This window comes from Cyanistes caeruleus, unplaced genomic scaffold (assembly GCF_971803275.1).
Source record: "Cyanistes caeruleus unplaced genomic scaffold, bCyaCae1.hap1.1 HAP1_SUPER_29, whole genome shotgun sequence".
NCBI classification, from domain to species: domain Eukaryota; kingdom Metazoa; phylum Chordata; class Aves; order Passeriformes; family Paridae; genus Cyanistes; species Cyanistes caeruleus.
Window position 1 is genome coordinate 558,734 of NW_028256297.1, and position 24,012 is coordinate 582,745.

General features: G+C 41.3%; 1 protein-coding gene and 1 long non-coding RNA gene across 2 annotated transcripts; one reads left to right on the plus strand and one right to left on the minus strand.

The window, feature by feature from the left end:
• Positions 1–124: 124 nt before the first annotated feature.
• On the minus strand, positions 125–6,693 carry LOC147645201 (uncharacterized). The gene is made up of 3 exons (XR_015282445.1): positions 6,503–6,693; positions 6,012–6,093; positions 125–2,978 (listed from the first exon to the last, which is right to left on the minus strand). It is a non-coding gene; the product is annotated as an uncharacterized LOC147645201 (long non-coding RNA).
• LOC111924461 (E3 ubiquitin-protein ligase FANCL-like) lies at positions 5,943–23,901 on the plus strand. The gene is made up of 8 exons (XM_023920621.2): positions 5,943–5,988; positions 6,604–6,866; positions 8,643–8,701; positions 9,704–9,764; positions 10,538–10,594; positions 12,203–12,300; positions 20,501–20,595; positions 23,716–23,901. Exons 1-8 carry the CDS (start codon positions 5,943–5,945, stop codon positions 23,727–23,729), a joined length of 693 nt encoding a protein of 230 aa, XP_023776389.2. The 3' UTR covers positions 23,730–23,901.
• The last annotated feature ends 111 nt before the right edge of the window (positions 23,902–24,012 follow it).

Consider the following 24,012-nt stretch of genomic DNA (forward strand, 5'->3'; position numbering starts at 1 on the left):
CTACCCTGAAGAAGCCGTCCTGAAAAGGACTGCCCAGGGGCACAGGCACGTCCTCTGCCCGGTGAGTGATCTCAGCTCAGCGGCAGCGTGCAGGCGACACAGAGAGAGAGACTAGAGAGCTGTATGGCATTCCACTGAGAAACAGCCTTTATTATAGCAGGGCCCTCAGTGAAGGGAGCCAGTGACAGCAGCTCCCCGAACAGGGGAAAAACTGGGGGATTTATAGGGAAAGAGAGGGGAGGGGGAAACTGGGATACAGGTATCAGGGTGGAGTGGCAGGGGAGAACACCAATGGGGTACAAGAGTTTAACATAACTAACTCAAAGACCCCTGGGAGTGACACTTTTCTCTCTCTGAGAGCAAAGTGCCTTGCCCAGGAAGAATCCTGCCAAGGGAGAGCCGGGCTCTCAGGGTTGGCCGCTTCTTCGGCCTCCACAACATAGCAGTTTGAAAACCAAGTTTTGTCTTTAGCTCCTCATACTCCCAGATGAAACTTCACTGAACTTCTTGAATACATGTACCAGAGAAAGTTCTAAGTAGGACATCATATGAATTCTTGGTGTTTATCTAATCAGTTAGATTTGGTTCATGTTAAATACATCAAAATGGTCTAAAATGTCTGTATTGTTCTTGTTAGGCCAGTTGGACAGACTCTATTTGACTTTTCTTCCTCAAGAAAGTAACAGTGAAATCAGCGTATGGGCAGCTTTGGTCTAAAACAGTTTGAAGAAAGCAGATCGATGCTACGTGAAAATAGTATCTTTTTATCTATTCTGTGTATAGTTTTGTGTTTAAAAAAAAAATAAATAAAACCCAGCATTCATGTCTTGGATAGTTTATGATGGTATTTCCTAATGAAAGCATTGAAGTATTTGAGAGTTGTCTTTAGAGGTCAGACATTCAAATATACAAAGATAAAAACAATTTTGCAGCTGCTTAAAGGCTTTTAGCAGCTGATAGGTAAAGGAAGCTGCTCCTTAATTGTACAATATTTGACTGAAACACTGATCCTTGGGATATACAACAAAACTTGAGTTAGACCATCTAAACACGGACTGCAAATACAAACTGAATTGTCTAATTCTAGGCTATTTTTGCAGAATGAGTTTAAAACTCAGGTGTCCTTAACATAGTGCATAGATTTTCTGGCCCTACTATGATTATTTTGTTTCAGATATGATCATGATGACATTACTTAAGCACCTAATTTTCTGTTCCTCTTATACTCCAGAGCTTTAATTTGACAGCTAGAAAAATCTTTTGACAAGTTTCGTTGTCCTCTTTTTTGTTATCTTTACAGACTCTTTGTTTTCTGTAACAAACTGCATCCCACTTCCTTGTCTTTAGAAGTTTTTTCCTTTTGTGAACTCCTTAAAAATTTGTTATCTAAAGCAATGTAGTAATCTAATGTAGAAAAACTATGAGTCATGTATGAGAGCCACATTCCTTTAAAGAATGTGCTTATTTAGGGGCAGTGCTCTCTGACTCCCCTGTACCTATTTGTTTCTATACTGATCTTGTGTTTTGTAGCATCTGTAGGTTCCTTGTCATATGCAGTAATCAGTTGATTAAATGAAAGCAAATAAGGGGCATTTCCAAGGACTTTATATTAACCCTAATGAACACTGGTCAAAGAATCAAAATCACAAAGCCTTTGCTTAATGCACTGGCCAGTGTAATATTCTGAAATTAAAGTAGTCCACGTAATAAAAAAAAAAAAAAAAAAAAATGCATGTTAGGAACATTAGCAACGTGTTTTTGTTATTGGTCTGTGTGTCAGTTAAGCTACACTGCTTAGAACAACCTCAAATTTGGATCTAGGTTCTGTACAATACTTTGGGGCTGTTTGTTGTAATCTAAGAGATCAATACCAGCCAATGTTTTACTAGGTACCGTGTCTTCACAGTTTGAAAATGGAGGGAATTTTTTAATCCTTGCTGAACATGTCTCCTCTGGGATATTGGAAGTCAGGTAGTTATTTTTGATTTGTGTTCTGGAATATGGCTTTTAAATTTAGGCAGTAGGCACTAGAAAATAATTACTGCTCTTGGTTTTGTTTCTTTATTGGAATATAAAGTCTTAATGAGAAAGTACCACAGCACCTGTACATTTCAGTAGTATGAGTCATTTGTAAATTTTGGTTTTTGTATGGATACAGTTGCCTCATTTAGTGCTCATGTACCTTTTGTACAGTTGAATGTGTCAAGTTTCTATAAGTATTCTTATACTCCATAAAATTTCTTATGCCTGTTTCTACAAAGGACTGATTCTTACTGCTAGTGTAGAAATACTACATAAAATCCCAATTAATCTGACTTTCCTCATGGAACTAGATAATTATCTTAGCAGCAGATACGAATTCCCTGTCTCTCCTTGCTGTTGAACATGAATTGTGTAGAGGAAAAATAAAATATAGAAACATCATCTTCATGCAAGCTATAGAGGAATAAAAATTGCTTTAACCTTTTTAAAAATAGATGGCTTTTTAAAAATTATTCGGAACATAGGGCCAAGCTGCTTTGACAATGATTTATGTGGTGTCCTTTTGGCATTAATCTCACCAAGCAACCTTTTCATATTACGTAAGTATTTCCCCTATGTTACCACTCTTGCATCTGTTTTGTTATTATTATTATTTAGCTATAAAAAATAACACTCGATGCTGTAGAAGCATGCTGGAACTCCGTAGCTTTTTTCTTTTCCCTAGGGTATGTTGGTTTTTTTCATATTTTCTTGTCTCATCACCATCAAGAATGTGGTAGTTCTTCTTTTTGAGTAGTTCTTGAGTGGATCATGTAGATTCATTCAGGTTGGAAAAGGCTTCTAATGTCATGAAATCCAACTGTTAACCCAACACTGCCCAGTCCACCACTCAACTGTGTCTTTGAGTGCCACGTCCTCACGACTTATGAATGCCTCCAGGGCTGGTGATTCAACCACTTCTTCGAGCAGCCTGTTCCAATGCTTGACAGCTCCTGCTGTGAAGAAATTCTTCTTAATAGCCAATTTAAACCTCCCCTGCTGCAACCTGTGCCTGCTAAGGCTTTAACTTTGCAGTGTCTGTTCAGCTCACTTGTATGAGGCTTCTGCAATGCTCTTCATTGGTTTTGCCAACGTAAAGCGTGGCATGCTGTAGTAGTTTAGATTTGCCAATTTCATTTCACGGCCAATGCACCAAATAAGTGTCGTAGTTTTAAAGCAGTAACTAAAAAAAAATCACTAGAAAACTTACTTATTTCTTGCTGTGAGATATGGATTAGAACAAGAGCAAAACAGGCTTAAAACTTAAAAGAAACAAAGAAAGTTTATTAACAAAAACTGTAAGAATAAGAAACCAGAATAAAACCTTCAGAAACTATTTTTTCCCCCAACTACCCAACCATTCTCTTGTTCACATGACAACACAGAGACGAAAAAAACCCCATGGTGGTTAAAACAGTCCCAATTCCTGGTAGAATCTTTTCATCAGTCTTTGTAGAGAAACAGAAGTCTTCTTCTGCTAATCTATGGAGTTTTACACAAGAAAACTATCTTCTTCATAGCTTTCTATTTTTCTGATGCCAGCTGCCCGGAAATTCTGCCATCAGTTCTCTCCTCCCATTTCACATCACTCTGAGGTGTGTTATGGGTCAATGAGTTTAGGGATGTCATTTTCATGGACATTTTCAAGGATGAGTTATTCAAAGGTAAAAGTTCTCTTCATCTGTTTTTGTGAGCCTCTTTGGAAACAGAAGTTTTCTCTTTGCCACTTAAAGGCCACAAATCTTCAACTATTACTTCTTCCCCCCTGTTTCAGCATCTCACAGGATCACAACCACTTCACCATTTGCTCAAATGGTGAAGTGAACTTGAAACACTCCATTCCTCCCAATATACTCTCTCATGAATTAAAGGAGGTTTTTTTTTTCAAACACTACTGTCCATCTCCATAGCTTTAACAGAAAAATGTTTCAGCTTATTAAAGCATCTCCTTATTTTCTCTTCCCCCTCTAAAATTTAATTCCTTTCTTCACTGTCTTTGATAGTTTTTGGTTGTTTTTGGATAGTTTTTACATGTTGGTCACTCCCTCTCTTCCCCTCTCTCTGGAAAAAAAAGGATTAATCTGCAAGTCTCATCTGGGTAGTAAAAGAGTTAAAGTCTTGCTCAAGCTGCAGATGTTCATGGTGTCAGGTTTCAGTTCAGCGGCAGAAACTGGAAACTGAGTCAGGCCGGCCAGCCCTGCTTTTCTCTCCCCCAACCCCTCTGCAGCCTTGTTCTGCCTGATGGGGGCGGGAGGGGGAGGCTGAGCAGGAGCCTGTCACCTCTTCAGAAGCCAGAAACCAAAGAGAGCCAGAAATTCCTGGGTTTGCATCTTAAGGTAGGTGTTCACAGGTTGATCTCACTTTTCAATGGTTAAAACCACTGTCAATTCTCAGAAATGGCCAGTTATTGGCCAGGAGAAAAAACTCCCATCAGCCTCCAGCAGTTTCAACTTCCCTAGCTCTCAAAGCCAGCCTGAAAGGTGCTGAACTTAATATATAACATAAACCAGGCCATTTGGAGATACCAGCATCATAAAGTCACCCCAGGACAAATATTTAATGCTTCTGATCTTATTGTACTTTTATTTAGATGCATCTATAAATGTACTTGGCTAAAGGGACTTGACATTTTTTTAATGCCAGAGGTTCAGATAATCATGGCCAAAAAAAGAAGAAGAAAACCCCTGCCTCCAATTTTGCACTTGATGCAATTAAGAAATAATCAGTGGACCTGGTAAAGTACAGAGCTACTTCACAATTAAATAAGGTAATTTCTAGTGCAATGCATACTGAGCAAAAACAGCTCAAGAGGAGAAATGTTTTGGTCAAAATTAAATTAATAGATAACACAAGGGATACAAATTGCTATGAAACATTGGATGAACTGCTCATGGTGAGATATGCTGGGTAGTGAAAGGCACAGGAACAGCTTCAGGGGAGCAAACTACAAAAGGGCTGAACTTGATCGTGCATGTATTTAGAAAATGTTTCTTGTATTGGTAACAATCTTGCATTGTCCAAGCTTTTCTGGAGCATAAACTGGTGAGTAAAGCAACATTCTTGCACAGAACTGAATCTTTCTTTCTCATATACACTGATAGTTTCCTGGATGTGTGGAAATCACGATACTTCCAAGGTATATGAAAAAGGTAAACAGTGGTGAGAATATATATTTAGTATCACATATTCCTGAAAATCTTACTATGATGAGGTTACATGTCAAATCTTGTGACTCTTTCACCTCTCTATTGCCTCCTTGTGCATTCTATATTATATTTCCAATAGCCTCTACAACAACATAAAGCTGCAAAGGGTTTCACTGCTTTTGACTCTTCTAATTCTATGCAATCCCTGAATGGGCCTCCCAAGCTAAGGGAATAGGATTTAACTGCAGGTGTGAACATTTGTATGGTTTTCTTCATTTCTCTTTCAACCCATCTCCTGTCCCACAGGTACAGTTGCTTGTGCCACGCACCTCTTAGGTGACTGCAGTAAGTCACTTATCTCTTCAAAAAACTGTGTTTTCTTGCTCAAATATATCTAATTGGGCAAAAAACAGTATTTTATTTCTTAAACATGCCTATTTGGGCAGAAATTTAGTTTTGCATGTTGCTCAGTCTTGGTGATGTGAAAAGTTGTAATACCTTCCAAAACAAACACAAAAAACCCCGAAGTTTTAAGTTTCTCTCCTCAGGCTTTCCCACAGATTTTGGCTACCAGGTCCGGGCAGCAACCCACCCAGAAAAGAAAGGAAGGTTTTTATCCCAACACCTGTGTGAGCGGGCAGAGGAACTATTACAACCCTCAAAGTATGAAACCCTTATGGTACGAAACATTGACTCCTAGAAAAGAAACCCTGACTCCTAGAAAAGAATGGATAAATCAAGTAACCCCTTGCCCTGGGTGGCACGAAAATCTCCATGACACAGTCAGATGACTACTATAAGCCTTACTTAATAGCTATCCGTACATAACAGCTAAGTGCTTACCTTAAATCCAGTCCCCTCAGGATGTGCTAAACAGCGAGGAAACCCCGGCTCTGCTCTAGGGAAGCCGTGCTCCTTCAGCGCTCTGGAAAAGACGCTCCTCAAAGTAAGGGGAGCCCCTCCTTACTGTGACAGAAGACAGGGCTGCTCCTCGGGATTCTGGAAGCCGCTCCTCGGGGTTCTATGGAAGCTGTCCCTCAGGAGCTCTGGAAGCCGCGGGGGCTCTCCCTCAGGGTTTCCCACCTTCGCGACGCGCGCGCCTCTCCTGAGGGTGCGCATCCCCCAGCGCAGTGCGCTTCTCCCCTCAGGCCTTCGCCTCTCCATAGGTGCGCTCCCCTCAGTGGCATGCACCTCACCCCTCGAGGGCGTTCCTCCCCTCAGGAGCGCTTCCCCCCTCCTCAGGTGTACTCCCTTCAGCGACACAACCCTCCCCTCAGGTGTGGTCCCCCAGGAGTGCTCTTTTCCTCGGGTGCGCTGCCCTCAGTGGCACTCACCTCACCCCTCAGGTACACTCCTCCCGCCTCAGCTATGCTCCTCTAAGCGACACAACCCTCCTCTCAGGCGTACCCCTCCTCAGGTGCGCTCCTCCCCTCAGTGAAACGCTCGTCACCTCAGACGCGCGCCCGCCTCAGCGTCGCGCGCCGCCTCTCAAGAGCCCGCCCTTCCCTTGCCCTCGGGCGCGTGCGCCGCTCCCAGGCGGGGGCGGGGCCTCGCTTTCGAACGGCGGCGGCGGCGCCGGGCGGGAACGTGGCGAGAGCGCGGGCCCTGCCCCGGCTCTGCCCCGGCACTGCCCGCTGCTGCCCGCTGCTGCCGCAGGACCGCCGCGGCGCCGCCTACGAGGGCTTTGTCACTGCCCAGGTACCGCAGCCCGGACGCCCCTTGGCCGGCGGACTTTACTCCGAGGCGGAGGGGGGGTTGCTTCCCGCCCTGCCGGGTCTGGGGAGGGGGAAGCGCTTCCCGCTCTGCCGCAGTTCCTGGCTGAGCCACGGGGAATGTGAGTCGGGGAATGCCGTTTCCCTGCCCTGAGGGATCCCGCCGCCGTCCCGCGGGTTTGCCCAGGGAATGGCTTCCTGCTGCCTTCTGGGCTGGGTTAGTTGTGCTGACGAAAGTGCTTTTGGGGCAAGGCTGGATGTGCCCGCGTTCATGGCCTGTGGTAAAAGTTGACATAAATGACTGATGGCGGGCGTTTTCTTTTTGTTTACTTGTGAGGCGGTTTATTTACTTTACTTACTTCAGCTGAGGCGATGCATCGTCCCTCGGGGTGCGGAAAGCGCGGGGCCGGGGGGGCAGAACAGCGCCTGAGGCAGAGTGACGGGGATGCTCCCAACCCAGCTTTGCCATCACTGACACTCTGCCGCTGTGGCTCCTTAAAATATCACACAGACAGAGCTCTGAACGGTGTATTTTAATTTAGAAATAGCGCGGGGCTTTACTCCTCTAAGTAGATGGCAAAAGACATGGTCTGTGCCCCCTAGCATTGTCAAAAATTTAGCTGACATTGCGACTGAAAGGAACCTCTGGAGGTCCTCTGCCTTCAGCAGGTTGCTTTAGGCCATTTTCAGTCGGGTTGTGAACATCTCCAAGCATTGAGATTGTGCAACCTCTTAGATGGCCTGTTCCAGTCTCTGATCCCGCCCCTTATCTATAAATTAGGGTTATTTTTCATTCCATTCAGGTGACATTTCCTGTATTTCTGTCACCTTAGCCTGTCGGTTTGTGTCGCTCAGGTCTGGCTGTACGTTTTTTAGTCCTTCCCCAATCCCTCTTTTCTCCAAGCTAAACAGTCCAGGCTCCCTCAGGCTTTCCTGGCATGAGAGATGCTTTGAGCTCTTGGCCACCTTCAGAGCTCCTCCCTGGATTAACTCCAGCGTGTCCATGCCTTGCTTGTGCTGGAGACCCAGTACTCCCAGCTTCAAGATGTGCTGAGCTGGGATAGGGTCTGGAATAAAAGTTTTAAGATAAAACTGTCCCCTATGCTTCAGGGCTTCACCAACTTTCTTTATTTCAGTTTTAATTTGATCAACCCGTAAGAAAGTAGGAGGAGGGCCTCAATAAGGACTGCAAATACAAGTAGGGGGGATTTAGAAGCTGCTGCATATAGATTGCACTAACAAGAAAAAAAGTTAAATTTATGTACCTGGGGCTGGTTTTGTTTTCAGTTTGTAAAACACTGATGAAATGTGCTGTGGATCAGTGCCCAAGGTTCTTTTTAGTATAGTTACTTCTTAGATAAGCGTCTGTTTTGACTTTCACTCGAGTTGAAGCTAAACTTCCATGTACAGCAGCATGACTTGGATTAAATTATGTGTTTCGGTCTTGTCCAGATTTGGATAATGTTTATTTTTCTCCTGAAAAGTGTTATGTTTGCATTATGAAATGTGATGTACTGAAGAGTTTTTACTAAATATTGTAAAGGTCAAGAGTATTTCAACTTCAGAATTAAAATCAACATTATTTGTACTTGTCGCTTGTGCTGCTTTTTATCCCTAAGGAAAGAGATTCTGAATAATATTCCTGAAAGACAGAAAAGATAGAGTTTTTTCCTTAGTAGCTGATCTGATGGGGAGTCGTTCCCACAAGTGTCTAATATTTTTCTTTTCTGACCTTCCTGTTAACTAAATACTTCTTTTCAAGGGTGGAGACTTCCACATCAGGCTACTGCTGCCGGTGGATTTGCAACTGAAAAATGCCAGGTAAGAGACTTTTATGATAGCAATTTCTAAGTGTGATGTAACAAAGTTAATTTTGATAAAAGCAATAATGGATATGAAAATGAGTTATTCTTTTTTTCCCAATATCAGTGTTATTAATTAATTCGCACTGGTTTCATCTTAACCTTGCAACAAAATTGCACAGCATCAGTGTTAATAAATGCTGACGATAAGCATCGCCTATATCAAAAGATTTTGTTGTTAATTAACTTTGAAAAGTTGTAATTAATTGGTTGTATTTACATACATGAAGCAGTGTACTTGGGAAAAAATTATATTTTTATATAATTTATATTTATAGATCATTTAGATGTGACCATTTCAGAAACAGAAAATTCAGTGCAAAGTTGTAAATTTAAGCAATTAGGTGAGCAATTTAAGCAATGATGGCTAACAGAGCTTTTAAACTTCATTTTCTGTTTGCTGTTTCTGTGTATTAATTGGTATGACCCAACTTTTCCTTAAAAGCTTTGTTCTTATTTCTGTTTATCCCAGCAGTCAGTGGCAAGTGGGATGAAAAGGGCTACTCCACATACGTGGGTGAGCCTTTAACTTTGTATTCCATGGTTCTGCCTGGGCCAGCCAGCTCCAAACTGGGAGCAGATGTGGTATTCCACAGCTTTGTTACATTCTAGGTTGGGTGATTAAAACTGCATTACAAAGGTAACTTTGACATTTTCAGGTTATCACTTTTGAATATTAGTGGATTTTATGAAGTCACACTTGCTTGCAAGAATTATGTTGTTGTTTTTGGCACAGAACAGGCTTTTGCAGGTCGATGCTTAATTTTTAATGGGCTTTGACATAGTGACATTTGGAATTTTTAAGTAACTTTGAACACAAAACTCAAAGCAGCTCTGAAGTATTGTTTCGTTCCTTTGGTTTTTTTCCAAGAAAAGCTGTTGTGTGTAGAAGGCTTTCTGCTGTCTTCTAAAAATCATGTACTGTGAATTTAAAATCTCTACAAAACTCTTGTTTGTCTAGGATAGAGTGTAGCTGGCGTCTGAAGAAGATCCTGCATGGATGTTGGCACATTTTAAAGCAGGTATGCAAGTTTAAAACCACTTATTTAAATATGATTATTAAACAGTCTTAAGTCTTTGTTTATAAGGATTCTGAAAAGCTTATGCTTGTACACATATTCTAAAAGGGCTAAAGAGCCTCCCTTTCATTGTAGAGCCAAGATGTTTTTTTTTTAAATGGATGAGGATTTGCAAGTAAATATAATGAGAAATGGATGGAATTCAGTGAATATTTACCTTTATTCAACTCTTATCTTTTATTTTTTTTGACGTCAGGCTAGAACAATTTTTAATAAATGACTGATGACGTTTTTACTGGAATTTTTCTTTACCCTCTCAATTAGAAACAGATTTTGTCTTCTTTTTTTAACATATTTACTTTTTTACAAGTTGTTCATTCAATGCACAGGGGATAATTCACATTAATTTTTAATAGACTCAGTTCATTCTTGGGATCTAAATTACACCTGAGTACCCAAAGGAAGCTTTGGAGTGAGGATACAGCAGCCTTCAAGTCCTAAAGAATGCTTTGATTCCAAGGAGGAGCCTTTGCCATGGTGTTGGTTGAGACACTGTATCTCATGGATGTGGGTTCATAAATACATAAATGAGTGATGCCAGGGGATGTTTCCTTCTCCATAAAGTTTCCTGGAAGTTCTCTTCTGTAACTGAAAAATGTAAACATGTGGTGTACACTTGGGGTTTTTTATGTTTAGTTTAACAATACCAGAAAAAGAGTTGGGCTGAACCACCAGAAGTTACAATTTGCAGAAAATTAACTAATCCTCTCCTCCAGAGGCTGCAGAGCTGCCCAGATCTTGTCAGCTTTATGGTGGAACTGAAAACTGTTTTGGTGAGTGGCAGAATATAGGTGTGGGCCATGGGAGGCTCTTAGAGCTTTGGGTTTCACTTGCAGTTTTTACAGGTTACTGTTCCATAGATTTATAGCTTTTTTTTTTTTTTTTTTTAATAAAAAGTGATTTTGTATATATGCTGTTCACGTAACAGTTGTATGAATATCCTCCCATTTAAGTGACTGTATTCTTTGGAATTTGGAGTATTATAGAAAATTTAGAATCCCAGCGAGGGATCTCAGTATAGAGATCGTCTTTACAGTGATTTTCTTGGAATTCCTGTTATTGGCTGGGTGGTAAAGCAGGCTTGTAATTATACAATGGGTTATACAGTCAGTGGATTGCTGAAGGTGCTTTCACCTGTGTAACAGTTTGACAAATACATGCAGGAAGGGTTTTTTTTTTTCCCCCTAATATTTCAGAGGCTGCTGTTTATTCTTCTTTTAGAAGATTTCCAGGTCTGGGGTTGAAGAGTAGCAAACCCTTTAATAAACATGAAACTGGGACTTCTTATCTAATAGTAAAACATTATTCTATGAACATTCTTGCTGATGAATACTTCATCCAACCTACTTTATTTCAGGAATAAAACAGAGGAAGTATTCAAAACTGCAGCAGCAGTTCCTCCTGGCATTACACTGCTGCTCTGCTCTGCTTTGCTTGGAATGGGCCTGAATAAGAATGTCTATTTTGGAATATTTTACAATAGTTATTCCAATCTATTTGCTTACTTACACAAGCACTCAGAAAATGAGAATGCAGTGAAAGTATAATCCATTCCAAATGGCAAAATAGCGATCCCCAGTTACTGCAGAGAATGAAAACACTGATGATGGTGTGGGAGAACTGGGCAGAAATGATTGTTAAACTTGTCTTACAAATTATATTTTCATTTAAATTTATTTTATTTTAAATTATTAATAATTTTATTCTAAATGTCATAAATGTGTGTGTTCTGTAAGCATAATTTTAACTGAAATGCACTTTTAGAGAACAAGTAGCACAACACAACTGAAACACATGGTTAGGCCTTATTTTTTGCAGTAATGTTAACTTTTCAATAAAAACTTCTTTTTGAGACATCACTACATTCTTGACGAGTGTCTGTACCAAAACTTACTCTAAGGGATCCTGTGATGTTGAAACTGAGAAACTGATTTTGGTTTTTCATTGCTATATGAAGTTTATATATATATATATATAAAATATGGGAAATATCATAGATGTGTTGTCCTTTGTGGCAGCAGAGCCAAGGAGACAGTTGTGGGCTTAATAGAACCTTATTTTGAAGTGCTCTTTCAGTCAAGATGCTTGACTTCAAATTTATTAGCTGAAAAAGAGGCACATTTGATATTTGCACCTGAAGACTCTGTTGTCAATGTCTGTGGGGTTTTTTTTAAGTTGAAGATGTTTTCATTACCAGTATCTGAAGTAATTTATTGAACAGCTTCTTTATCTGCTTTAGCTGGAGGCTATAACAAAACAAATGCAGCGTACAGTTAATTTTGCATAAGCTTAATATTTCTGAATTAATTGCAAAAATAACTAAATAGATGCAAAAATATTGAAATTGCCCTTAACGATGTTTTTAATGTTCTTTTAAACAGGAAATTGCTTTAAAAAACACACAAGACCTGCACATCTCACGGCCTCCAGAATACTACTCCTGTCTTGTCAGAGATCTAGAAATACTAGGCTGGAATAGGTATGATTATTTTAGTTCTTAACAAACATCATCTTTAGAAATCTATTCCTCTTTTGTGAGTTGAACGTATCAGATGTGCTTGTTCTGTTCATTTACTCTATTCAGAAACTGATTTTGCTTTGTATTTAAATTAAAAACACCCAGCAAACCTGTATCAACTGAAGGGATATTTTCTGTCTCAAATAACTAAGCTGAAAGGTGATACTCTGTAGGAGACGCTTTCTGGGGACGGTCAGAGACACGGCAGAGACCTCTATAATCGAGTTAAGTGTTAGAAGTTTATTTCAGGGCGTGGGGTAGAGAGGTAGAGAGAGAGAGCAAGAGAGGGTAAGAGAGGGCAAGAGAGACGGAAAAAAAGAGCAAGCAAGAGGCCGAGCTCTTCTATACCACTACTTATATAACCTATACCTTTGAATATTCTATTCCTTTTCTAACCAATCTTTCTAAGTATACTAATATAGTAACATTTGTGTACAACCTATAGAAATCGCTATTTTTGCATATTTTTAGTTATCTCAGGGTCCTTCAGACCTTTCCTTATAAGGCTGGGATGAGGGGTCTCAGCTTGGTTTTATTGCAGGAAAGAATGTGTTCTGGCATACCAGCCCGGTTTCTTTGAATTATTCAAACCGTGCTATCATTTGTATTTCTTCCTTAGCCTTTCTGGCTACAAAGTCATATTTATAATTTCTTTCTAATTCTACCTTCCCAACATCTCCCCCGTTTTGTCTATGAATAACTAAGATATTAGATATGGCTCTACTCATTAGTTTCTGCATGCATTGGAGTATACAAGGTATAGCTATTAAAACTACAATTATCACTATACAGATTAAAACAAAAAGATAAAAACAACATGCACTTGGGTAAACGACAGAACTCCATTTTTTTTTTTCTTGAGCTGCTTCTGGTAGATCACTTTCTTCTTGAAGATTCTGCGTAGATCAGGCTTGGGCGTCTGCTTCTTGGCTCTTTTTTGCAGGGTCACTGGCTGGTGTGGAGGTTTCAGCAGACTTCGATGTGCAGTAGGGTTTCAGTGAGCTTTTGATCTCGTGCCTCTGCTTGAGCCGCGATTACTGCAGCTTGTGATGTTTGTGCTAAAAGAGCTTTTTCCAGCTTCTCCCTTAAGGTTCTCCCCAATTCAGTTGCTTGAATTGCTGCTACATGTTGTGGACTTCCTATTTTGTTACAAGCGTCTATCATTTCTGGCACTGTTGGCTTTTCTTTTCCCAGGGCTTTGATCACCTTCTTACATTCGGCATTAGCATTATTTTCGATAATGTCCAGTATCATAATTGGACGGGCTATATCATCACCACACTGGCGTTCAGCAGCTTGAATTACACGATCCACAAATGTTGTGAATGGCTCAGAGGCTTCTTGGCTAATAAGGTTATAAGCTTTTTCAAAAGTTCCAGCAGGCTGAATTTGCAAGAAGGCTCGCCGTGCCATTTTTTTGATGTCATCTAATGCTACCCTAGGCAGGTTTATCTGATTTTCATTTCGGTCATCTGGAGGTTCACCTGTGAGCTTTGACAGGGTGAGAGCACGCAAATCTGGATCATTACTACGTCTATAATTGTCCAATACATTTCTGAGTAGTCTCTTCCATTTCAATTCCCATAGCATAAATTGCGAATCTGTAAGGGTAATGCTAGCAAGGTTTTTGCAGTCATTGGGTGTGAGAGTATGCTCTTCTAGTGTACTTTTCAGCAATTGTTTAAAATATGGAGAGCAAATGCCACTGTCCTTTATCACTTTTCGCAGTTCTTTTATCTCCTGGGGTGGAATAGCTGTCCATGTTCTTGGACCGCCCGCCTGCTGACTAAATAACACCGGCATTGCTAGGGGGTTTATGTTTTCTTCTTTGCAAATTTGTCTTTTGACTTCCAGCCAGTTTGTAAGTTGGCTATCATCATAACATTCTTGGGAATTTATGTGTAGTGGAGCTTCGGATTTTACAATCTCACTTTGAAGTGGTAAAGTCAGGGGATTAGCGGTTGCATGCATAGAATAGTTCACTGTCTCTCCTGTATTTATTAATGCAGATACTGTGTTAGAAATTCCCCTTTCCTTTTGTACCTTTTGTGTAGCCAGGTGTAGCGGCGGCCTTGTAGTTGTAGTGTCGGCTGACAGTAGCTGCAATAAGGGACGGTCAGGGGGCAGAACGGGATGCTGCACTTGCGGATAAGCCTCTGGGAGCTGCGGCACGGGCGAGGGCAGGGAAGCAGGTTTCGGTTGTTCGCGGTTATAATGCGCGGGGGCATCTGACAGCGAAGCGGCAGTTCTTGGTGATATTACAGCCGGGTCTGGTAGAGGATCAGGGGAATACACAGGACCAGACGCTGGTGGGAGTAGCGCGGTGTTTTGTGACTGTGTGGAAACCTGTGGTTGACACTGCGTTTGTGTAAGTTCCGGTCCAGGGTCGGTGGTGGCGGCCCTCGTGGCAGACAGAACCGGGATCTGCTGCGGCTCGGGACCGCGTGGCCAGAGAGAAACAGCAGAAGGAGCTGAGGGGGCCGGGGTGGACCGGGCAGCGGAGGCTGGAACGTCTGCGGGCCGCGGCAAAACGGGAGGCGGAGAAAAATGAAACAACGAGATGTTCGAGGCAGCAGTGGTCTGTGTCGGCTCAGGGGCCGAGGTGTGACCCGCTGCTGACGGCGGGGCTGACTCCACGGTGACAGGAGGTAGTGGAAGAGTTAGGGAAGAGGCTGCAGTGTGGCTTTGTAGCGCAGATAGAATATAAGCGGTAGCCGCGATGACGGCCGCAGGGTGCAGCGGGGGAGGAGCGGGAGATTCTCCGGTGGGGAGGAGGGGTGGTGGAGTTGAGGCGACAGCACCGACGGGGGGAGGAGCCACGATGACATCGCTGGGCGGAGGCGCAGGGGCGGAGTCAAGGGGCGGGGTCGCACCGGTGACGGGAGCGGGAGGGGCGGGGTGCACCGCGAGGGCAGAGCCGGGGGTGGGCAGCGCGGGGGTTGTGACAGCGGAAACGGGGTTTCTTGAGGGAGCGGGGAGCTCGCCGCTTGCCACACTGGGGGCGGGAACAGTATCGGGAGGGGGAGGGGGAGCAAGGGCGGGGGCCGCAGGGTCCGCCGAGGGGGATGGGGTCACCGGAACAGATTGCGAAATCACGGGGGCTGGGGGGGGTGGGGAAGGGACGCGCGAAACTGCGGATGCTGGAGTCACTGAGTTTCGGGGGGCCGGAATGGGCCTGGCCACGTTTCGGGTCTCTGTGGCCAGGGACAAACGCGTAGTAGGGACCGGATCCGACGCGACAGCCACTGATGGTTGTTGCTTATTATGAAAGAGTTCTACGAGAGCTCTACACGCTGGTACTAGCTGCGCGGCTGTCATATCGCGGTGTGAGATATTATTAAAGAGTTTAATACTGACCGTGTCCCAAAAATCTCTAGTAAATACAGCTGAACGGTCAGCGTTGGGGAAGTTAAGTAGAGTCCATTCTAAAAGATCTTTTAGCTCTTGTTTCGGTAAATTATTGGACTCAGAGCGTAATAAATGTTTTAGTCGCTTATAGAGGTCTCTGTCGTGAATAGAGTAAGATTGTCCCATGATTAAAACTTGTGCGCACTAACCTCAGTACCGGAGAAAACAGCGTATCCAATCCCAGCTTCTCGTGGGGGCTGGCCAGGCTCCCCTGCTGCGGCTCCAGACGCTGCTTTTCGGGTTCCTTCACCAAGCTCCGCTTCTAGCTGTTGCTTTGCAACACTGCAGCGAGCTCAGAACCCCTTTCCAGCACAGCACCAAGCGGTGCCAGGCACCTCGCTGTGCTCCACTCCCGGGCTGAGTCTCCCAGAGCTCCAAAAGACACCGATCCTCAGCATCTCTGGACTCAGGAACTCCCCTTGCAACTTTAAAGAGCTTCGGCCCAACTCGCTGCTAAGCAGCGTGGTCCTTGCTCACGGTACTGGGAAAGCAGGCACGACAGATAAGTGTTAGTTACCGTCCATGAGGGTCTCTTACAGCTGAAGAAAACGATCTGCTCCTGGCTGGCTCGCCAATCTGTAAGAGACGTTTTCTGGGGACGGTCAGAGACACGGCAGAGACCTCTATAATCGAGTTAAGTGTTAGAAGTTTATTTCAGGGCGTGGGGTAGAGAGGTAGAGAGAGAGAGCAAGAGAGGGTAAGAGAGGGCAAGAGAGATGGAAAAAAAGAGCAAGCAAGAGGCCGAGCTCTTCTATACCACTACTTATATAACCTATACCTTTGAATATTCTATTCCTTTTCTAACCAATCTTTCTAAGTATACTAATATAGTAACATTTGTGTACAACCTATAGAAATCGCTATTTTTGCATATTTTTAGTTATCTCAGGGTCCTTCAGACCTTTCCTTATAAGGCTGGGATGAGGGGTCTCAGCTTGGTTTTATTGCAGGAAAGAATGTGTTCTGGCATACCAGCCCGGTTTCTTTGAATTATTCAAACCGTGCTATCATTTGTATTTCTTCCTTAGCCTTTCTGGCTACAAAGTCATATTTATAATTTCTTTCTAATTCTACCTTCCCAGCAATACTCTACTAAGAAATCACGTCTTCTCTGACCTATGAACTACTGGTATATTAAACATATTTAATGTCAATATTAGTAGTTTTCTTTTTCCCTATTTTGTACAGCTAGTTGTGACTGTTGCTACAGATTATGGTTGACCGCCATGTACCTTTATGTTTGAATAAAAACATTTCATATGTTCTTTAGAATTAGAATAATAACTTTTTAAGAACCTGCTTTTAAGAACACAAGGATCTTCTTAGAGGAATTTATTATTTATTCCACAGAAAGGTAAATCCACCAAAAAAATTCATGAGTGGAGGGGAGAATATGAAAAACTCTACCCAAAACTTTACCAAGTGTATATTGTGTTAAATGAAATAAAGAAGCCTGAGGTGTAAGAGCAGTTTTGAGTTTTCCCATCTGATTTCTATATAGATAAACAAGATGTGACTAACATTAAGTGGGAATTTGTTTTGAGGGCCCACTTTTATTTAAGGATGTAAAACACCCTTGTGAAATCAGCTGAAGATTGTGTCGGCGATTGCCATTGTTAATATGTAATTGTGCCGTATTCTATTTAAATTTCACAGACTCAAATCTGAGAATATCAGGTAAAATTTCTTAAACACACGGGAAATAAATTTTCAGTTATGTTTGTTCTCCCAAAATGGATGAAAAACAAAAACACCAACCAAAAAACAAACAAACAAAAAAACTCAAACCCAAAAAAACCAAAATCTTGAAGGAAGGTTGGAGAAGTCAGTGATTAATCAAAGGACTACTCTGCACATGGGGAAATCACATCGGTTTTACTCCAACTTGGAAGCAGGATGACCTGGACAGGCAATGTGAAGTCCATTAGCAAGTCACACCTTTGATTTCTGAGTGCTTTTAACACTAAAGTGACTCTCTAAGAGATCCTCTTAACTGAGACTGCTTGTGAGCTGTAAGTGATGCTTTATTTACTTGGCAGTTACAGAACATCCTGCAATGATCTTTCAGCAGAACTGCCTGTGTTTGGTGCTGGTAGTGAGGAGCAATCACTGCTCACACCTTGAGCTTTAGTGAAGGTTTTTTTTTTTTAGGAAAAACCCTTGCTTATTCTGTACCCCAGATTTACTCATTCCTAGCAAGTTTTGGGTGATGCTGAAAGCTGACTGCACCCAAACCCACCTGAAAAATTGGAAGTCATTGGCTCTTCTAACACTTCCCCTTAATGAAACTGGTTGAGTCAGTGACAATTTGCCTGGGAAGGCAAATTATCAACTATAAAACACCTTTAGGACTCTTATCACCCTCATGGAGATTCATAAAGGTTGCCAATATCTCTTAAGTCCATGTTGTCTCAAATCTCAAAGCTCTTTTGCTTGATACTTTGCCATTAATTTCATATGAAATATCTTCTCTTGCCTTCTCCATTTCCAGGGAATCCTGCCTGGTCCTATGCTCTCAGTCATTCGTCTGTCATTCTGGACTTCAGAGATTTACCTGAGGCTTTCCATCTTTATGCTGATTCCTTTTATTCCTTTTTTTGTATTTTTTTTTTTTTCCCCTATGATAAAGTGATGGAGCCTAGAGAGGTATCAAAGTCTGTTTAAGTGAAATATCACCTTATGTACACAATTCCGTATGTGTTTATACAAAAAGTGTGACTTTAAGCCAAAAGAATCCAGCCTTTTCTTACAAATCAAGATTGAAGTGGTCCAAACAAGATGAATGTCAGAACAGGTAAAATCCCTGACACCTCAGCAGCATCCTTTGAATTTTCCTGTTTTCCTTTGCTGTGGATCTTTGGAGCAGAGTGCTGCAGGCTCCAGTTGTGCTTTGGTGTGGACACTGCAGCATTTTTCACTGCAGCATCTGTGCTGGGCCTTAGCTGCTGGTTCAGGAAGCAGTAGATGGAAGGGTGGTTTAGAGGTAGTTTCTCATCTTTATAAAACTGGTACACTTTCGAGGTAAAGTTGGAACGAAGCAGGATTAATGATTTTTCTCCCCCAGTCAGAGAAAGAATCCTCTAATTCTTTCTAAGTATATCAAGTTCACCTGGTTCCAGTTGAATGACACTTTTATCAAGACTTGTCTTTCTTTCAGCTGTTGTGGAGAAATAGTCCCAGAAATCTGCAGGTCTCTTTAATATTGCATTAATCAGCATTAAATGTGAAATGATCTCTCTCTCCCTTCTTACTACCACTACTGCTTTTTCCATCTGTATTTTTAAGTTTCCTCCTATTGAGCCTATTTATGCAGATAATTTTCTTCTTTTCGCTTCCTTCCTAGGGATGTGCAACCCTTCAGTGTACATCTACTTCCACAAACCTCTACAACTCCATTGCCAGTTTCACTTGAGAGAACCGTGTACCTTTTTCTACTATGTAGCAGTTTAAAAAAATAAATGTTGCTTAGGCCTGCAAGCAGATGATCTCTCTGAACCTGTTACATCTTTTCATCAGTCTGGGTGATAAGTTGTGCAATTATCTTGAACTGCTTTTTATCTTTACACAGGAATGAGATAGTAAAAATGCCAAAATATCCACACGCCCAGTTTACTGGTAAATACATGGAGAGGTTTGAACCTTTTTGGCAGTTGTTGAAGCTACTAAGCAGAATCCACCTTTAGAGAACAATATATTTTACAATTGTATCCATCTTCAGTGTGGTGGGAGGCACAAACCAGTCACATCTAAAGCAAAGATTGAGAAGTTTTAAAACTCATTCACATTTAGTACATACTTTCTGCTTGTTGGGGTGCATGAATACAGTGTAAAACTGACATGAAATGAAGGCAAATCATCATAAATAACTCATTTTGTACCTGCTTGGGTACTCTTTTCTGCAGAAAATTGATTTCAGAATATGAACCAATATGCACTGAATTTCCCACAATAATAGTATTGATAATAAAAGAACTTCATTGAAGAGAAAAGCAAATCAAGAGCATAAAAGTCTCATGGAGTATGAAACTGCAGAAATGGATCAAAGATTTGAGAGGAAGTTTAATGTGTACATAAGTAGAGGCTGGCAGGAACGTGCTGTGTGTGTCAAAGGTTCCGGTGATGGAAAACTGAAACATGGTGCTCACTGACCACAGCATCAGCCCTGACACACGCGATGGGTGCTAGCTTTGGAGCAGGCTGCAGAGAGCTGCAGAAACTGCAGGCCCCATGGCCTCTCAGTCCTGCCAGAGAAGCTATCCTGGGAAATTCAAAGGAGGATTTCAAAACAATCCTCAGAGACAGAAAACAACTGCCAGGTGCTGTTTGTCTGTCCTCTTGTTTTCCTTGCAGGAGAAAGTCAGGGGGGTGTTGAACCCCACTGACCAATGATAGTGATGTAGCACTTTACTAACCAATAAGAGTTTCTTTTCTGTACTTTCCACATATCTGTCTATAAGACAAGCCTGGAGCAATAAACTAGAGAGAATTCTCGTGTTGTGACTCCCTTGAGTGTCCGTGTCGTTCTTTATCGCCGTTCCCAATCAGAACGACACACACGCTGTAAATAACCCAGAGATATATGACTGCATTAGGCACGAGGCTGGTGTATTAACAGCAGTAAATCTGCAGCAGCAGAAATGCTTGGCATATAGGATTCCCTCTGATTAATATTTGTAACAGACTAATCAGAGTATTGCAGACCTTTCAATCTGTGCTTCTTGCAGGGCTCTGAAAGTTTTCTTCTCTATTCCAGAGTGGCCTATGTGGACACTGGGCTGACCACAGTCAAGTTAAAAGCTGAAGACTTGTGGTTGACAGCATCTGATCACTCTCAAGTTAAATGCAAAGGTAAATTGATGTGGGACAAAATACCATGAGGCTGCCTTGAAATAAATCCATTTTTCTTAATTCATTAGGATTTTAAAGGATTGGTTTGTTTGCTGGTGTGTCTGTTCTGCAAGGTGATAGGTCAGTTATATTTTCCTTGTTTGAGGGTTTTCAGACTAACTATATTTAAAATTAATATTGGATTATGGTTATCTGCAAGATGCAATAGTGCATCATATGAAAAAAACTTTGATATTGCACTAATTTTACTGGATTGCAGACAAAGCCATCTGGGAGACTTTCCTTCATTATCACTCCATCCAGAGACTGTGCGTTGGTTGGTTATTAACAAGTCTTGCTGTTAAAGTCAGAGATGTAAAGATTTATGAAAAATTGAAGTCAGACAGAAAAATTATTTCTTTTTAGTCTAAATAAATGTCTCATTTTGACAGTACTTGCAAATCAAGCCCCTGGCATTTGCAGAAAGAGAACAATTTTAATTCTTCCTGGTACTTATCACTGAACTCAAGTTGCAATGTTTCTTCATAGACTGTCTCATTTCAAGGCATAAATCTCTCATCAGAGACTGTGAATATCCAGGCTGTGTGGTGACAATTGCTTGGCAATAACTGTTGTCTTCAGAAAATCAGTCCAGGGGGAAAAAGGGATCTAAAAGTGTCTGGGTGTTGTTGTTTGGGACTATCTGTGGCCCATCATCTTGAGTTATAATCTTGAAAGCATGAGGAGGGGGCACAGTATTGTAGGATTAAATCCCACCTTCACAGGCATCCTGTTCTTCTAGAAACCAGGCGTTTTTCAGTCTTGCATAACATGAACAAGCTTCCCCTTTGAAAGGGGAAAAGGAGGGGAAAAAATACCTTTAGGAAATGAGTGTTGCTCAAGTGGATTTTTAAAAAGAGTAAAACTGTTCTACATGCAGAGAGTAATGAGTGCATTATTAATTTGCTAGTCAGTCCATTATAAAATACACTGATGGAAGAAATCCATCAGGATGTACAATTATAGTCTATTTAATGTGCAAGGAGAGGAACCAGGTTGTGTTGTTTATAAGGGATAAATACAACGCTTCATATGACACTAGAAATTACGTGCAGCCTGTTGCCCTAAGGCTTTCTTGCTCTTAGTACAACAGAAGTAAGGTATTTTTACTGTTTGAAAGTATAAAAATGCAGGAAAAACTCACAGTGCAATATTTTTTTTTCCCAAGCAGCTGTCACGGTCAAATACTGACACGTGTGCATTGGCTGGTTCTGTTCAGCCTTAACTTAGCATTGTCCTGAGAGAATGGAGGTTCTCATTTTCTGTCCTTGTACAAACTTGTGGGGTTCTTTTGATCATAATAAAATAGCTGAATATTCTTCATAGCAGAAGAAAGCACCATCTAACAACTAAAGATGTATGTAATAAAAAGATTAGATTATCAGACTTGTCTATTTTAATAAGTAATTGTCTTTTTTCTTTTTTTGCTTCTTTTTTTTCATTTTGTTTTCAAGTGTTTTCAATGATGAAGGATCAATTACCTGTCCTTTTGAAACCATGTCTGGCATTTAAACTTGCCAGACAAAATTTGTGTGTGAAACATTGTTTTGGTGGTGTGGGGATTTGATTTGCCTTTGTACGCACGGACACTACATTTGAGAAGACTTGGCTGAAGTATTTTTTGGGAAGGCATTTCTTTCGATAACATACTTTAATAAAAGTGTGTTTATTTTTGTTATGCTCTTTCTTTGATTAAGATCAGTGTAGGAGCATTTCAGACCCCAAGGCTTCAAATAGGCCACTGCAAGGATTTGCCTGTTGTGTAATAATTAAGACACTTTGGTAATTATCTGAATGATCTGGCAAAGGGTATGAAAATGCTTTCTCTAGATAAAGTTAGCTGCATGCTCAGAAAACCAATATAAATATTGTATTCAATAATTGTTTAAATTGTCCTAAAGAATGATAGGATGATTTCTGACACACACATTTGATTGTAACTGTAATAAGCTAAGGTGTTATCAAACATTTTATGGCTGGTTTTGTTGGGTTTTTTTTTAAATACAGCCTTTTAAAAATTTTTCACATTGTTCTCTCTTAATTTGGCTCAAGGGTTTGTTTTAATTTTGGTTCTATGTTCACTCGTCTCTTTCTAAATAGTTAAGTACTCTAGATTACTTTCAGTTTTAAAAAACAAAACATTGCCAATCAGAACAAATAGTTTAGCTTAAATAAAAATTAGTTACTGATTAATTGACTGTTTGATTTTTAAACTTTGCTATCCAGTATGGGTAATTGAGGAGAAATTTGTAAAAAAATTTCATGCTTTGTCTTAAGGTTTCTTTAATGTGCCTTTGTGACCACTGAACATGGAAAACTGTGAGTCTGCTGCCTTTACTAAATACTGATATTGTTGTGGTAAAGTTGTTAGAATGTTGTTAAGTTAGTTTTTGTTAGCAGTTGATAGCTTAAAATATATCTTTTCCCCTCTTTTAGTTGTGATTCCCCCCTGCCCCCCCCTCCCCGCTCCACTTCTCATTCTCCTGTTGTTTACCTGAAGTCAGGTTACCATGGTTACTGAAGTTTTTCTCCTCAGCTCCACTGCCAGAGGCCGGATAGAGTAAAGAGAGGACCCTGCTGGCATTTCCAGCTGCTTGAAGTTTCGGTAGCCTGGGGAAGTGCAGGGGTGGTAACAGAGAGAACTTTCTGTCCAACACGGAAGTTTTACCTCTGAGCTATGGCAAGGCCTCTGAGCTGTGGAAGCTGAGAAGATGTGCTTACCTTCCATTTCTTTCCCCCCTGAGTTGCCAGGAAACAAGCCACCCCCCTCCTCTCTCCCCCTCTCCTCCTCTGTGGAAGATAATCCTACACCTTTGTGGGCATTTGAAGAAGTTGGTGTCTGTTATTTCTTACCTTGGTGTGGGTAACCTTGATTTGTAGAAAGTTTGTAAGATGTACTTACTGAGAAAAATAATTGGTTCTCTCTCTGATGTTCCCTCCCTCCGAGAATCCCTGTTAAAAGAGACCCCCCCAACCCCAAATCTTTTGTCTTTCGCCCTTTGGATTCCCCTTCACAGAAATAAAATGTGGAATGTAAACCAGGGAGAGAGTCCACCCCTGATTTCTTTTCTCGCTTTATAGACTCGAATTCCTGAGGAAAATCAGTGAACCCCACAAACATCTGCTGCCTCAAAACCGGAGTGAGGAGAAACCTCCTCACTGAGCAAGCCAGGCCACTCTCGGGAGGTTTAAGTCATTATATATAGAACATTTGCATGTAGCTTTCTTCTTTAAATGATAATTAACATTCATTAGTATTCCTGAAAATGTTTTACAAACTGTTTCCTCTCAGCCAAGTTCTTAAAATCCTTTAAATGCTCGTATTTTGTTATCAAATTTGGAAGCTGAGTATGTCTGACTTTCAATTGCTAAGAAAAA